We start from the raw sequence: 14,998 nt of genomic DNA, 5'->3' as shown, positions 1-14,998 counted from the left end.
TCAGACATCATTCTTCACCAGTCTCACTCTTTCAATTCGAGAAAATTTAAAATTGATGTTTCGTCTGCAACGTTGTGTACGATATTGCATGAACAAGTAGTACGATATAGATTACAAACATCAACCAGAAGTACTGCAAGTTTACCTCTTGTCTGTCAGCGCTCCCTTGCAACTCAATACGAAATGTTAAAATTTTATATTTATTAAATTAATATTCTTATTTAATGAATTGCTAAGTCAATTGTTTACTTCTTTATTCTTATTTGTATTTCATCAGACGAGGAAAACGAAAAATCTCGATAATGCGACAAAGTAATGTTTGTCATTTTTAGCTGTTAATGTTTAATGTTCTTATATTATGTTTTATCATTACGATTGCCTTTCTTTTTTTCATTGTAAATAATAGGATCGAAATGTGTATATACAAAAACATATTCCACATTGTGCATGTGCGAAGTATATAAGCATTTTATAATATTTGATACGAACTGCTAGGAATTCAACAAAATGTAGAAATTAAAAAGAAAGATTTAATATTGTATCTTATTTTTGACGTTGTCACTAATAATTTTATCAAAATGTATTTATTTCTTAATTTCTGAAATATGGATTTGCAGTATAGTTTGGAGAAAAATAAGTTTTTAATTGAAAATTAATATGTAAAATAGCTATACTTATATATATGTGATACATTGTGGTTAACAGATTTGATAGATATTTTCAAAAGAGTTTCATCATGATTTCCAAAACTGTATGCATCACTCAAGAAGGTCCAGCAAATGCATTGGCACTTAATAAAGATAACAGTCAAGTTGTTATAGCAGGACGCAATGGTAGGTTATTTAATGATACAGACTTATTAAGAATCTTCTACAAAAACAATATTATTTATCATTGCTTCTTGTATCAAAGTAATCAACTAAAAGCGATATGCATGGTTAATGGATAATCAATTATTTTGCATTACAGTTTTCAAAATATTTACTTTATTAGAAGACAGATTTGAAGAAGCTTGTAATTTACGTGTTGGAAAGAACTTAAATTTGAATTTTTCTTGTAATGATGTTGCTTGGAATCTTATTGATGGTAAACTTGATGCTGTCCAAACTTGTTTATTCCCCCTTTAACGAATATTTCTATCACTTATCCGCTGAAATCATTTTAATTAACGTCTATATTCTTTAGATCACATATTAGCAACTGCAGCTACAAATGGGGCAGTAGTGGTATGGAATTTAAATAAATCATCTAGATCCAAACAGGAACATGTTTTTATTGATCATAAAAGGACTGTGAATAAAGTAAGTTTTCATATGACAGAACCAATGTGGTTAATATCAGGTTCTCAAGATGGTACTATGAAATGCTTTGATTTAAGAATAAAGGAAGCTACTAAAACCTTCTATAGGTAAATAGTGCAAGGATACATTATATAGTGTGTGTATAATAAAAAATATTAGAAAATATTGTTGATTTCAGTAATACTGAATCGGTGAGGGATGTACAATTTTGTCCTCATTCACCACATACTTTTGCTGCTGTTTCTGAAAATGGACATGTACAACAGTGGGACTTGCGCAAACCAGATCGTTACTATCAACATTTTACTGCTCACAGTGGTCCCATATTTGCCTGTGATTGGCACCCTGAAACTATTTGGCTTGCAACTGCTTCTAGAGATAAAACTATTAAGGTAACTTTCAATTATTTACATTATAGCAAATAATGAGGTCATTTATTAGAAATGTGAAGGTATTAATCGAATTAAAAAAAATGTGTTTCTCGCTTGGCTTAAAATTAATATATGCAAAACGGAAAAAATGGTACAGGTTTGGGACTTACTAGGTAAACCTAGTTGTGATTATGTTATACATACAATAGCCTCAGTTGGCCGTATAAAATGGAGACCTCAAAGAAAATATCATATATCCAGTTGTGCACTTGTAGTAGACTGCAGTATAAATGTGTGGGATATTCGTAGACCTTACATACCTTTTGCAAGTTTTAACGAACATAAAGATGTCCCGACTGGGGTTGCATGGAGAGGCAATCCACAATCATTCTTATCGACTAGCAGGGTAATGATAGCACCATTAAATACAGTAAAGCATTATACATATTGTTTATACTTTATTAAAAGTACTTTTTATGCAGGATTGTACATTGTATCACCATGTTTTCAAAGATGCTACTAGACCTGCAAGTAAAGCGAATCCACAGGGTATTGCATTGAATCCAAAAGGAGATATTGCATATGCTTGTAAAGTAAATGTTCATGTTACAACTACAATGAAACAATTGACTAACATCATGAGGTTAATAAAGTCGCTATTTAAATGGGACCTCTAGGAAATTAATTAAATGTAAACAGTGACGTTACTACTTAATATTTATTTGTAGAAAAACACCAGCAACAAATGATACCTTCTGTATGGCATCCAGCGTTATGCATAGGTTTGTTATAAACATGCCGCGAGAACCAAAATGGTTTAGAGCTTGTGCAGAAGGTTATTTGCTTTCTGGAAGGTTAAATGATATTTGTGACCATAATGCCACTGTCGCCAGAAACGCCGGTAGAAATGATGTACGCAGTTGTTCAGCTTAAAATCCTTGTACCTCGTATTTATATAAGTACAATATTGTTAATAATGCAAAAAAATCAACTTTAACCAGATTAGTACCGTGTGGAATATTATAAAAACTTTATATGCCAATCCTATGGGTGCTATTTTGAAAACACCTCCAACTGCTTCCAAAGAAGATATAGTGAATACATTAAATTTAGCACAGATAACAATGGGATCTGGTATTGATCAATCAAATACAGGTAAAGATATCATTATAAGTAGACAATATCTTGGGGTAAGATCTTGGGTATAATTTTTATGTGTAATTGAAGTTTTGCAGACTTTTAACTATGTTTGTGTTATGCTTTTTAAGCACACGAAAACGATGTAAGATCTTTACAAGGAGAAGTAACAGGTGCAACTAGCGGAGGTGACGATGAAACAGAAACAGATGAAACGCCGGAGAATCAACATTCTATAGGGTCTATGTTACCTAGGTAACGTTGAAAATAAATTATGGATTGAAAATGTTCTATATGCTATTGACCTTACTTGTTACATTAATATTGTTTTTCTTCCATATAATAATGTCTAGTTACAGACGAGCATTCATTGATCACAAAGGACCATCTAAAGGAGATTTCTTATTTGGGGAAAGTGAATTTGAACCAGTGACAATGGAATATACTTCTAGTTACATGCATAATATGATAAACAACGATAACGATTGGACATTGTCCAAAGAAGCGTTTCCTTTGCGGCACGAAATAAAGGATAGATCTCCACCACCGGAACAATTTCCGAATCATCCACCGGATATTAACGAAGACTGTGCTTCGTTGATGATTGAAGATCAACCGAGTCAGTTAATAGTTTCGAATATACCTAAACCACAATTTTGGGACCCTACGAACTTGATCGAAGAGGCTTTGAAGCATCATGCCGCTCTCAGAGATATACAAACGTCAGCATCAATTCTTATCGCGTTAGGGGAGAAACGGAAAAACTTGAACATCGAAACTGCTGTTCAAGAACATTGGATATTAGAGTATTTAGATATGCTTGCAAAATTTAAACTCTGGAATGTAGCTACACAGGTTAGCGACAAGCTCTTATTAAATAATCTTAATGAGAAGCACAGTAACGTTCAATGTGTATTGACAGATTATTCAATCGGTCTGGATTCCATCTGTATCACAATTAAATCAACAGTCAACTATAATACACGCATGTTGCCTAACTTGTACGAAACCATTGCAACGAGCGGCATGGTTTTGTGATCGATGTCATTCGTCTCATCATGCACTCTGTTCGGTTTGTCATCAGGTGAGTTATTGGAACACGATTGTACCCCTATACTGTTTTCACGCACCTTATGTTTATAGGTTGTTCGAGGAATTTACGCGTGGTGTCAGGGATGTACACACGGTGGTCATGTTGTGCATATGAACGAGTGGTTCAGTTGTAACCGACAATGTCCTACCGGTTGCGGTCATATATGCGAGTATACTTAAACATATTGTGGGGACGATGGCAAGGATGTTATTGTAAATTTTCAATAGACGTTTGTGTCCCATAAACTTCATAAGTATTAAGTAAGTGTTATAAAACATTAAATGTAAAAAGATTAAATTATTTATTAATTATATTTTTATAAGTTGTACACTAAAGTAATATCACATTTTATTAATGATACAAATCTAATAAAAATACAGTACTGTTAATAAATATAGTATTGTTCGCTTAAGCGTATACAGTTTAGACGCATACTGATAGATATTAAATTGAGCAGTAACCAGACGTCTACGCGAGCACCGTTGTACTTAACTTTTATTTATGTGTTTTATTCTTGAACCTATATTCTATTTTTTAATATACAAAGATGCAAGGTTACTATCTCTTTATGTTTCAACTATTTAATAATATATGTTAAAAAAATAATATAAAGGTACAAAAGCTGTAAAAATTTTGCAAATTTTTTCAAGAATCGTGTACAAAGAAATTCAAGATGCAATATCTTAACTGTTCTTCTGATTAACTTTAACTATGACACTTTTAACTTCGGTGTATGCTTCAAGACCGTATTGTCCGAGTTCTCTTCCGTGTCCCGACATTTTAAAACCACCAAAGGGTACTTGGGGTGTTAGGACATTGTATGTGTTAACCCTGTAACAGATATTGTAAACAGAATGAAAGAGACATAGGAACAAATTTCGAACAAATGTTACAATTTATATTTCGCTACCATTACAATTTGCATCTTCAAAAGTTAATGAAGATACACTTATTATTTAAAAGCTAAATAAATGAGTTGCTAAATTATTAAAATGTTTGTTTTCCACTGACATTTTTATATATGTGTATAAAAAAAAGAAAAGGGATAAATGAACGAATTATAAGTTAACGTACCACACAGTACCAGCTCGGAGCCCTTGTACCACATAGTTTGCTTTGTCGATATCTTTCGTAAATACTGCTGCCGCTAATCCATAATCCGTAGCGTTTGCACGTGTAATGACTTCGTTTAAGCTGCTAAATTTCAAAATTTGTTGAACTGGTCCGAAAATCTGTAAACGAATATCATTACGTTATTCGCAGTTGCTTCGCATATTGTGCTTAAATAAGATAATTTATAAGCTGATTCGTATATACCTCCTCCTTAGCGATGGTCATGTGATCCGCAACGTTGGCAAATACCGTAGGTGCGACAAAGTATCCTTTATCACCAACTCTCGTACCACCAGAAACTAGCTTTGCTCCTTGCTTTTTACCCGTTTCAATCATGGACATAATTTTGTTTGCTTGCTCTTCGTTGATCTATGGATAAAAAGAGAAATGAAACATAGGAAAGGTTTAATTTAACTTACACACGTGTTATTTTTGTTTCGATTGCGCGTCATGGTATAATTACATACTTGTGGACCTTGTTCTACGTTTAAATCGAACGGATCGCCAACAACTCTAGATTTAGCACGTTCGGCACTTCGTTCCACAAACTCATCATAGATACTATCTTCGACAAATGTTCTTGAGCCAGCGCAACAACATTGACCCTAGTGAAACAAAATGTAACGTTACAGTAAGCGTATACGCATATATTTTGTTCAGGAATCAAAAATATGTAATGCTACCATGTTGTAAAATAGTGCGAAATGCGCTGTTTCCACAGCATGGTCGAGATCGGCATCTCTAAAGATGATGTTTGGAGATTTTCCACCAAGTTCTAACGTGGTCCTTTTTAAATTGCTCGTCGCGGCGCCCTGTTTTATTAATTTTCCAACTTCGGTTGAACCAGTAAATGCTACTTTATCAACTAAATTATGAGTGACTAGTGCAGCACCAGTTTTGCCATCGCCAGGAACAACATTCACTACACCGCTAGGAAATCCAGCATCTTTGGTTAATTGAGCTATGTATAAAGCTGTTAGGGATGTTTGTTCTGCAGGCTTCAGTATGATAACATTCCCTGTTAGGATAATTAGGTGTAAACGAGAAAGGCAAATCATGGTCGTCGATGTCGTATAATATAATTTTGATTGGTCAATTCGTGTACATCGCGTATAGAGTTATTACATACGTACCAGTGGCTAAGGCAGGGCCTAGTTTCCAAGCCATCATTAAGATGGGAAAATTCCATGGGATAATTTGTGCACAAACACCGACAGGTTCGTGGCGAGTGTATGCTAAATACTTTCCGTCGACAGGAATTACTTGGCCATGATTTTTATCGGCCCATCCTGCATAATATCGTAACGTCGATATACTAGCCGGTAGATCAAATTCATATGCCATCGAGTAAGGTTTACCATTGTCTAATGTTTCCAAAGACTGAAGCATATAAAATTCTTAACCGTTATCGATACTTGTCCTTTCAGACAGTATTCTATATAATGCGCAAATGTTCTTACCGCGAGATAAGCACGGTCACGTTCCATTAAATTAGCCAACGTGTTTAACAATACACCTCGTTGAGAAGCATCCATGGTTCTCCATGGCGAACCGAATTTAAAGGCTTTGTTGGCTGCCTGTACCGCTATATCGATATCTGCAGCATCGCCTTCTTGTATTTCTGCAATTGTTGCACCAGTTGCTGGATTTATCGTAGGAAACGTATTTCCTGACCGTGATCGGTGCCATTCGTTATCGATAAAAATCTGTAATAATATCGTTGTTCGAATAAATTTTTGTACTAAGCAAGTTTATAAAAAAAATTGTTCCGGTGATATCGCTTCGATATTCTGTACGAGGCGTAGCCGTATATTACGTTGAAACTGTAAATATAAAAGAAATGATAGGAAAGGTAGTGTCGATAGCCTTTATTCTTAACACAGCGTGCACAGACGCTATTATGAAATCCGACACGAAATGATACGTGTAAATATATCTTACATCTATCGATTATCGATTATATTACATATGATTTCGTAATACGCATGTTGGAGAAAAAGAAAGCCGAACAAATCGAATGTTTCACTTTGCTTCTCTAAAATACGACGATACTAGTAATTAGTCGGCAACATGAATTTTTCATTATGCGATACATATTATGTTAAAATATTATTTACAGCAGATAAGTTTAGTTGTATAAACTTGTTTTATGCATTTTTCGTTTATATGTCCGATTTTGAAACAAATTCTAGAATACAAAGCTTCTTTTGTCTTTGATTTTCGTAAGAAATATATGATATATAAACGTTCGTCGAGTGTTGATACACGAGAAGCATTGTATGCGTGAGAAGAAAGGAGGAAAAGGAGGGAAAATAATAAAAGATCTTTTTTTAGGAAGATTGGTTAATCGAATGTGGATCCAAGTGGGGAAAGATACTTGGAACAATGGAAAGATGATCTCGCCGAAATAGATGGTAAGGAAAATTCCGTTAAATATAAAGAAGGTTACTTACTCCCGTGTAGAAGATTGCCGGGTTCCTGTCCGGTGCAGCTCTAGCCACGGTAGAAAGGTATCGTGGTAATTGAATCTTTTTTAACAATCGCAACATGCTTACCGTTTTTTTTCTGGAGTTTAAAAGTTCCACACTTTAAAGTAACAGTTTCACTACGTACGTTAGTCGGATCTTTACTGCTTTCTGCAGCTGCTATTACAGTGTTTCGGGGTTAGTTATTTAGTTGTGTGGCACTGCGCACATGCGCATTAACTCGAGCAACGTATACGTGTACTATGCGTTGCTCGAAAGAAAGAAATGCGTGTCGGATTGGTTATATTAACAATGATAAAAAAAATAAGGCACACGTATTTTTCTTATTGGCCGAAATCTCAGTGTATGTCGAGGCTAACGTGCTACGAGGTCTCGTAGCGAAAATTAGGCGGTACGAGCAGACGACTCCTCTCGCCTCTGTGACGTCACGCAAGTAATCTTTCGAGTAACGCATAATAGATAAAAAAGAGAGATGATAGTTTTTAACATACACGTGTCGCTATCGCGTTGTTTGAGTTATAAATAAATATTTGTGATAAACGTCTAGGCAATGGTTCAATATGTAAGAGGTTAAGCACGTGACCGGAAGTCGTATCCATTGCCTCGTTCGTTTCTACACGAGTGACGAAACAGGTTTCTCCCAAATAACGAATTAAATGCTGGCGCCACTTTTTGAAATATTTCAATACGTTAATAGTAGATATGCGATTCCGACTCGATTTAATGCTATCGCATAAGTTTTATCCGATCCTTTTATTATATTTAAATATTCGTCCAATCGTATAAATGATTTATCGATTATCGGTTAATTGCATTGAAATGCACCGCGATGAATTACAATTTATTCCAGATTGTAGATTCCAAATTCGTACTACTATGCAAAATGACATTTTATCCGTATTTGTGTTTGTATAGTGCACACGTTACCGACTACGAAGCATCGAGAAAAAAATAATTTTGCAACAATACCATTAACGATACGTGGATATTATATATTACGATTGGTTATTAACAGTATCTCGTTCTCGGTATAACGGCGGAGAATATACGAACAATATTATTCGATTTTGCCCTGGTACCCAGCAATCTTAATAACTTTAGACTTATCTTTTATCGTTTTAAAATGTATCTTTCATTTATATTTATACATAATAAGAATTTCCTTTTTTATTTCTCTGTTTTCTCTGTTTTCTCTGTTTTCTCTGTTTTCTCTGTTTTACGAGCGTAACAATTTCTTCGTGTGTGTTATCGTCGGCATGTCGCGACGCGTCGAGAGCGAAACAAGGTGAATGCAATTGGATCGTATCGTTAATCGAGCAGTTTAGTATGAAATCTTTGATTTATTAAACTTTATTTACTTTACATTAACAGATTACTCGGTTGTACTATGTTAAATGTAGACAACGCAACACGGTTTTAGGATTATTCGTAAAATGCACGCCTCTCCCTTGTACTCTGTCGAATGTACACATGTATGTATCTTTACCTTTTAGTTAGTGGGAGCTGATTCATTTGTATTTCGAGACTTCTATCTATTATTTAGCGACCTTATTTCGATGAGAAAGCGATCCGTGTTATATTTCTAAGGGGCACGCCGTGAGCGACAGGATACGAAAGAAGATTGAATTTACCGTGTAAATTCTTTTTAATTCTCCTTCATTCGATCGAATAATCGCGACGAAGAGAAACTTTTACGTTGAAATAATGTAAAATGCCGAAACGAACGAATCTCGAGAAGTTTCTTAATAGAATCGAGTATAATTGACCTGTTAGTATCGATTCACGCGTACTTATCGTGTTAAATTATCGAAATTTTCCTATTTCGAGTGTTTCGCGCGTCGCGTTTGTCTGGAACGAGCGAAAATCGAGGACGCCCAAGGTTGAACGCGACATACGAGAATAACATATTGCTCGATAGTTAGATAACAGAAGATGAAAACGAGTGTTCGTAAACAGTCGATCGTGAACGTTTGAAAAAACTGAAGCGGGTATGAATCGTGTTACATAACAAATGCCTATTTGTACCTGTAAACATGACATTTATTTCGTTAGTTATGTACAAGACTCGCGTAACCACACAATGAAAGTCCTGCGATGAGCATTAGGCTCCCAGAGAATACGCTTTTCCAAATATTCAGACGCTTTTTCGACTTTTCGTTTATCGTAGGCTGTTCAAGATTTTAGTTGAAAAAAAAAAAAAAAAAAAGAAAAAAACGGTTAGACAAAACGCGAAGAGAAAGGGGGAGGGAGAATGCGGGTGGCGGCAAAAGAGAGAGAGAGAGAGAGAGAGAGAGAGAGAGTGAGCGAGGAGGTGGAGGTTTTTCATCGATTCCCTTGCTAGGCGTGTGCAGATCACATTTCGGGATGGCCCGTGAATGGTTCGCATCTGGATCTATTCCGTGAACAAAAAGACGCCGACCGTTTCTCGTGAAAAAGCGAATACAGTTTCAGACAATAGAAGGGGAATTACTTTGAAAGCCGCTTATTGCGAACGCTTACCGTATGCTTCGTCTTATTTAATCATTTTCGTTAATGCGTTTTGAGCTGTCTCGAAAATCGATAACAATCAGTTTAGAATTAGTCGAGTCGAGGTACAGTAGTAAGAAGATCGTTAAATATGATGTAATATGACACGAACTCGTATTTGCGACGTAAATCAACATACGTGAATGTTTTTTTCCTTTTCTTTTCTTTTATTCCTTTTTGTTTTTCATTTTTCTACGTCTTTTTTCCGTTTTTTTTTTTTTTCTTCTTTTGATCTTTTATTTTTTCTTCTTTATTTCCTTTTTTTTTGTCTTAAGGAGAGACTCGGTATAACGTAAAAAAAAGTTGTCTCTCTCGAATGCGAGAGAAAATACTATAAAACGTTCGAACTTTTCGACTCGTATGTCTATCCTTCGAATTGCTAAACAGCGATTGTACGAATTTCGCACGCTATAAAATTATTTAAAACGATTACGCACGCTTACATCGATAGAGTTAGAGATTAGACGCATACGCTAACATTCTTTCCTACGATCGTTTCGATATTGGCTATCGTTTCTCATTTTTCCATTCGGAAAAACCGGTGCAACGCTTTTCGTATGACAAACTCTGTTCTCGCGTAGTTTCGTGCGATAAAAAACACGGGATGCCGTATCTCGGAACGATGCGTTACCTTATTATAGTCAGCTGTTCTTCTGTCGCGAATCAGGAAGGTGCCAAGTGCCATTTTATCGTTCGCACGACGATGTTTCATCGTCGTCGTCGGGACGAGAATCGAGACGGGGAAAGGAAAATCGGCAAAAGTTTGGAAGAGGAACCACCGTGTTACAGCGCCGACGACGTAGCCGAGCAATGCGGCCGCACAGCTGCTTTTCGTACAATTCCGCGAGCTATTCGTTCCATTCTATAATTCATCGATTCTAAATCGCTTCTAAATCGCTTCTAAATCGATTCGATCCGTCGACCGAACAAACTAACAGATTCTCGAGCGTGTGGAACAGAGGCCGGCATCCTCTCGTTAATCCGCTGACATGGTTTCTCTCCTTTTCCTCCGTGCACCTAGCACGAGTGCACGCAGCACGAGTGCACGCGTTAGGTTCAACGTACGCTTATACAATACCTATATATACGTTTACGTACATATTATATCGAAAGAGCCGTGTCGCTGCTTGTACAAACGTTTGGCGAGAGAGAGAGAGAGAGAGAGAGAGAGGGGGGGGAGAGAGACAGAGAGAGAGGGAGAGAGGAAGAGAGTGTGTGTCTGTGTATCGCAAAGGTAGGCAGGCAGGCTCGAGAAAGGAACGGACGATTGCTCGCGGATGTAATCGTAATCTGGATTGTCGGCAAACGCGTTTCGCGATAGACGTTGCGCGCGTTTAAAGGCCGTAAAGAGAGTAAAAGATCGGGATCGGGAGAGGGAGGGGTAGTTGCGAAGAAAAGAGGGAGAGAGCGAAATCGGCAGACGATATTCGAAACTAATCGTTGGAAGATCGTTAAAGGTATTCAACGATGTCGCATTTGATAGATATATTTGGACAGCTGGCTACACTGGCGCCGTAGCCGGCCCTCGAGGAACTTTTGTGCCTCTCGGTGAGCAGCTTTTGAAAGATCGGCAATATGGCCAGATCGAGCAATTCGCCGTCTGACACGGCGCTATACATTTTCGAGACGTTCGCGGCGGAACCACCGACAACGTCTGTACTGCTACCGGTCACGGAACTGGCCGTTCCCGGGCCGTTCGCACTTCCGGCCACACCACCACTGCCACCGCCACCGGCCACGCCACCGCCGCGCGGATTCGCGCTAGCGAATTTGTTGTTGTGAATGGTAGCGACGTTCGGCGTGCTCTGCACGTACTCCAGGCGAGCCTGCTGTCGAAGTTTCGACTCGGTGTGCCTGCACTCTCGTATCCGACGGGTGGCGCGATGAGGGCATTCGATCATCGCGTGTCCCTCGCTTCGTAGCCGAGGACACTTTTCCCGCGATCTCTCGGACACGGATCGTTGAATGATCGTCGACATGGATTCCTCGTATTTCTCTGCGAACATATTATCGGAATCGGTGCATCGCGAAACGCCGTGTAAAAGGCGTATATAACCGTGTAAAGGTATGAAAGAAGGAGAGGAGGTACCGTTTGGTACCACCGTTTCGATCGAACGAATGGAAGGAACGGAGGTAGAAAGGGGTAGCAAGTGCTCACCGGTATCGGAGTAACTCGCGTTCACCATCGCAGGTACGCTCGGGGAACTGGCGTTCTGAGAGTCGTAGTGTTTCCTTTGCCTCCTTGGCGGAGGCGGTGTTTCCGCCGAACCGTTCAACATCGCGCGGGCATGACCTCCTCGTCCGCCGTGTTTCTCGCAACGATAGCCAGTGCCGGTGAGCAACGCTCGCCGATGACCGCATTCGCCGATAACGTAGGATTTATCCAGGCCGGAGTTCAGCGAGATCTCCGTTGCCTCGGACTTGGATACGTTCTCGGTGGAAATGTAGCTGATACAATTGGCCGGTACGCTGGTCCGCCGAGTTTGGAACAATTCGTGATGGGAATGAGCCATTCCGTTGTTCTTCACGGACGATCTTCGTTTCAGCGAGTGGTGGGCAGACGCGTTGCTCGCTGAAACTAACGGTGAAGCGAAAGAACGGTTAGATTCTCGTTAGAGGATAAATCGGGCAGATAGGCGCGAATTCGCGATCGGTTACGATCGGTGAACGTGGAATAAATCGAGAAGAGGACCCGTATTCTCTCACCGGAATGTCGATGTTTGGGCACGAACTGCAACGGAGGTGGCAGAATCGCCTGTTCCAGGTAGTTCTGCTCGTGAAGTTCGCCAAACGAGACATTCTTCGTGGGTGGAGGCGTCGGTAGCCTAGACCTACGATCGTCTTTGCATCTGACCGATTTTCCGTGCCTGGGAATCTCGGTCTCTTCGAGAATAACGGCGTCGCCCTCCTCGACGATTTCCGGCACGAACTCGACGTTCGTTTTACCAGCGTCCATTCGCGAGTCCGGACTTTTCTCGGTAAGAAGAGGTTCGCTTTCTTTTCCAGGTCCAGACGAACGACTTCTCCTACGGCCAGAATCATCCGGCGCGTGTTTCAAGACCGAGGCTGGTGCCGTAGAGGACGATAAAGAAGCCGACGTCACTGTCACACCCTTGATGCTTTCCAGCGTTTGCGGAACCAACGGAACTCGTTCGCTGTCGATCGCGATCGCCGGCACTTTCGAGAACGACGTTTTCTTCCTAACAGCAACGGGGAAAGGGTACCGTTTTCATCGCGTCGTCTAATAACAGTCGCGTAGATCCTAATGTACTTCTTACTTGACCGCCTGCTGTTCGGCGATGATCGTGTTGGCGTAGTCGACACCATCCGGTTGAGAGGTCGTGGTCGAATTCAGGCTACACATCGACATCGAAATGTCCGTTGTTTCCGTCGTCACGGAGAGGCCTAGGATAAAACGAAAAAAAAAACGAACCGGGATAGGAGACGATGCCGAATAACGAATAACAAAGGTCGATAACAAAGGTGATGGTTACGTATCGCGCTTACCCTCTTTCTTCACCGTTGTTCCCTCCTGTCTCGGTACCGTTAGCCTGTCCACCGCTTCTTGCGCGTCAGACGCGGTTTGATCGTCGAGCCTTCTCAGGAACATCTGCAAACGATACACGATCGTTCGCTCCACGCGTTTCGTTCCACCGCGAGCGTACACACTCGCTTACCTGAAGCTCCGAATCTTTCTCCAACAGTTGCTTACGAAATTTTTGATTCGCCAACGTGGCCTCCTTCAAACGTTCCTCCAGTTCGCTGACGCTCGAGTCCCTTCGCGTCTTCGACATTGGCCTGAGAGTGGCTCTGATTCGTTTGTCTATCGCACCCTGGGGATTTCTTCGCAATTCTATCAGCTATCGTGGGAAAGAAGAGCAATAGGTGTCTTATTTATACCGGCTCGAGGAGGAAGAGGAGGAGGAGGAGGAGGAGGGTAACCGTACGGTAGAGAAATGTACCTTTGGTACAAAAACCAAACATAGGGTAGCGGTGCTGCAGAATATTATGAATATCGCCAACATAATGAACATGGCGTCTTGTTTGTCAGCCAACACGAAGCTTATAGCCGCCCCGGTGACACACATTATCACCACGTTGTATACGCTCATTCCGACGTATTTGCTGTCGTTTAACGCCGGAATGCTAACGTGCCTGGTTTCCCATGCCAAGAAAGCGCCGAATATCTGGAAGAGTGGATCGCGTCGTGAAACATCGTTCGGCTTGCTTCACTTTCTCGTCTCGTCGCTTTGGAAAGTATCGTAATCGTCTCATCTCCGTCTCTCGAATCGATCGTCCGGTTTTAACATTACCTACCATTAACAGACCTTTGTACGCGTATATACATCCTAAGTAAATGGTCATTCGATTACTCTGACAGTACTCGTTTTCCGGTATTATGATGATATCTTCGCTGGAAGGATGGGGCTGAAACGAAAGGAAAGAGAACGCGACTTTAAATTCAATTACACGCCTTTCGCGTGTACGCGTATCATTTTATACGCCTGTAGGTACGTATACGCGAAGTAGTTTGCCCTCGCGTTAAACACCACCAGCATCGTCGCGAGCTTACATAGGGCTCCATTTGTTTCGTTTCCCGGTAAAACGGATCCGCAACCTGCCAGGTCGTCATAATCCCAAAGTCGATAACCAATAATACGCCGACCACCATGAACAACTGGTAATCCTTTATCACCTAAACGAGAAACGAAGAATAGACGTTACGATTCGCGATTGCGATCAAGGCGAATGCGACAGCCACGACCGACTCTTTCTCTCTCTTCTCTCTCTCTCCCTCTCTCTCTCTCTCTCTCTCTCTCGCACTCTCCCTCTCACCCTCTCTCCTTACCTTCTTGTTGAGCTTAACATCGGTGAAGATCGAGTGTACTCGCCATGTTTTGGAGAACATGGAACCAAAGGCCAAGGAGAAACCAGCCATCAATAGCCATGCTCTGGCGGTGCAAATGTAGG

At 39.9% G+C, this 14,998-nt stretch overlaps 3 protein-coding genes across 4 annotated transcripts in view; 1 reads left to right on the top strand and 2 right to left on the bottom strand.

Annotated features, from left to right (window-relative positions):
• Positions 1–700: 700 nt before the first annotated feature.
• On the top strand, positions 701–4,093 carry Wdr24 (WD repeat domain 24). Of its 2 annotated transcripts, none has more exons than XM_017896778.1 (12): positions 701–833; positions 970–1,086; positions 1,186–1,408; positions 1,480–1,693; positions 1,830–2,078; positions 2,155–2,315; positions 2,401–2,584; positions 2,674–2,827; positions 2,941–3,064; positions 3,169–3,664; positions 3,732–3,893; positions 3,953–4,093. In XM_017896778.1, exons 1-12 carry the CDS (start codon positions 737–739, stop codon positions 4,079–4,081), a joined length of 2,310 nt encoding a protein of 769 aa, XP_017752267.1. In that variant the 5' UTR covers positions 701–736; the 3' UTR covers positions 4,082–4,093. The 2 variants fall into 2 exon arrangements, with proteins under 2 accessions (XP_017752267.1, XP_017752266.1); XM_017896777.1 differs by having other exon boundaries at positions 3,163–3,664.
• A 140-nt stretch (positions 4,094–4,233) lies between these two features.
• Aldh (Aldehyde dehydrogenase) lies at positions 4,234–7,564 on the bottom strand. Its single transcript, XM_017896756.1, has 8 exons — positions 7,469–7,564; positions 6,476–6,721; positions 6,149–6,395; positions 5,699–6,033; positions 5,483–5,620; positions 5,220–5,384; positions 4,977–5,134; positions 4,234–4,733 (listed from the first exon to the last, which is right to left on the bottom strand). Exons 1-8 carry the CDS (start codon positions 7,562–7,564, stop codon positions 4,586–4,588), a joined length of 1,533 nt encoding a protein of 510 aa, XP_017752245.1. The 3' UTR covers positions 4,234–4,585.
• Positions 7,565–11,222: 3,658 nt separating this feature from the next.
• The window catches only part of GABA-B-R2 (gamma-aminobutyric acid type B receptor subunit 2), a 48,433-nt gene continuing 44,657 nt past the window's right edge, over positions 11,223–14,998 (bottom strand). The window contains exons 10-19 of the mRNA XM_017896763.1: positions 14,877–14,998; positions 14,601–14,723; positions 14,345–14,455; positions 13,990–14,214; positions 13,705–13,887; positions 13,535–13,637; positions 13,306–13,432; positions 12,734–13,227; positions 12,186–12,605; positions 11,223–12,023 (exon numbers count right to left, since the gene is read on the bottom strand). Of these exons, the coding sequence (XP_017752252.1) occupies positions 11,479–12,023; positions 12,186–12,605; positions 12,734–13,227; positions 13,306–13,432; positions 13,535–13,637; positions 13,705–13,887; positions 13,990–14,214; positions 14,345–14,455; positions 14,601–14,723; positions 14,877–14,998 (2,453 nt within the window). The 3' untranslated portion in view covers positions 11,223–11,478. The remainder of the gene's footprint in view (positions 12,024–12,185; positions 12,606–12,733; positions 13,228–13,305; positions 13,433–13,534; positions 13,638–13,704; positions 13,888–13,989; positions 14,215–14,344; positions 14,456–14,600; positions 14,724–14,876) is intronic.

This window comes from Eufriesea mexicana, unplaced genomic scaffold (genome assembly GCF_001483705.2).
Source record: "Eufriesea mexicana isolate 0111107269 unplaced genomic scaffold, ASM148370v2 scaffold385, whole genome shotgun sequence".
In the NCBI taxonomy this organism is placed as follows: Eukaryota; Metazoa; Arthropoda; class Insecta; order Hymenoptera; family Apidae; genus Eufriesea; species Eufriesea mexicana.
This window is presented reverse-complemented; position numbering and strand designations above follow the sequence as displayed.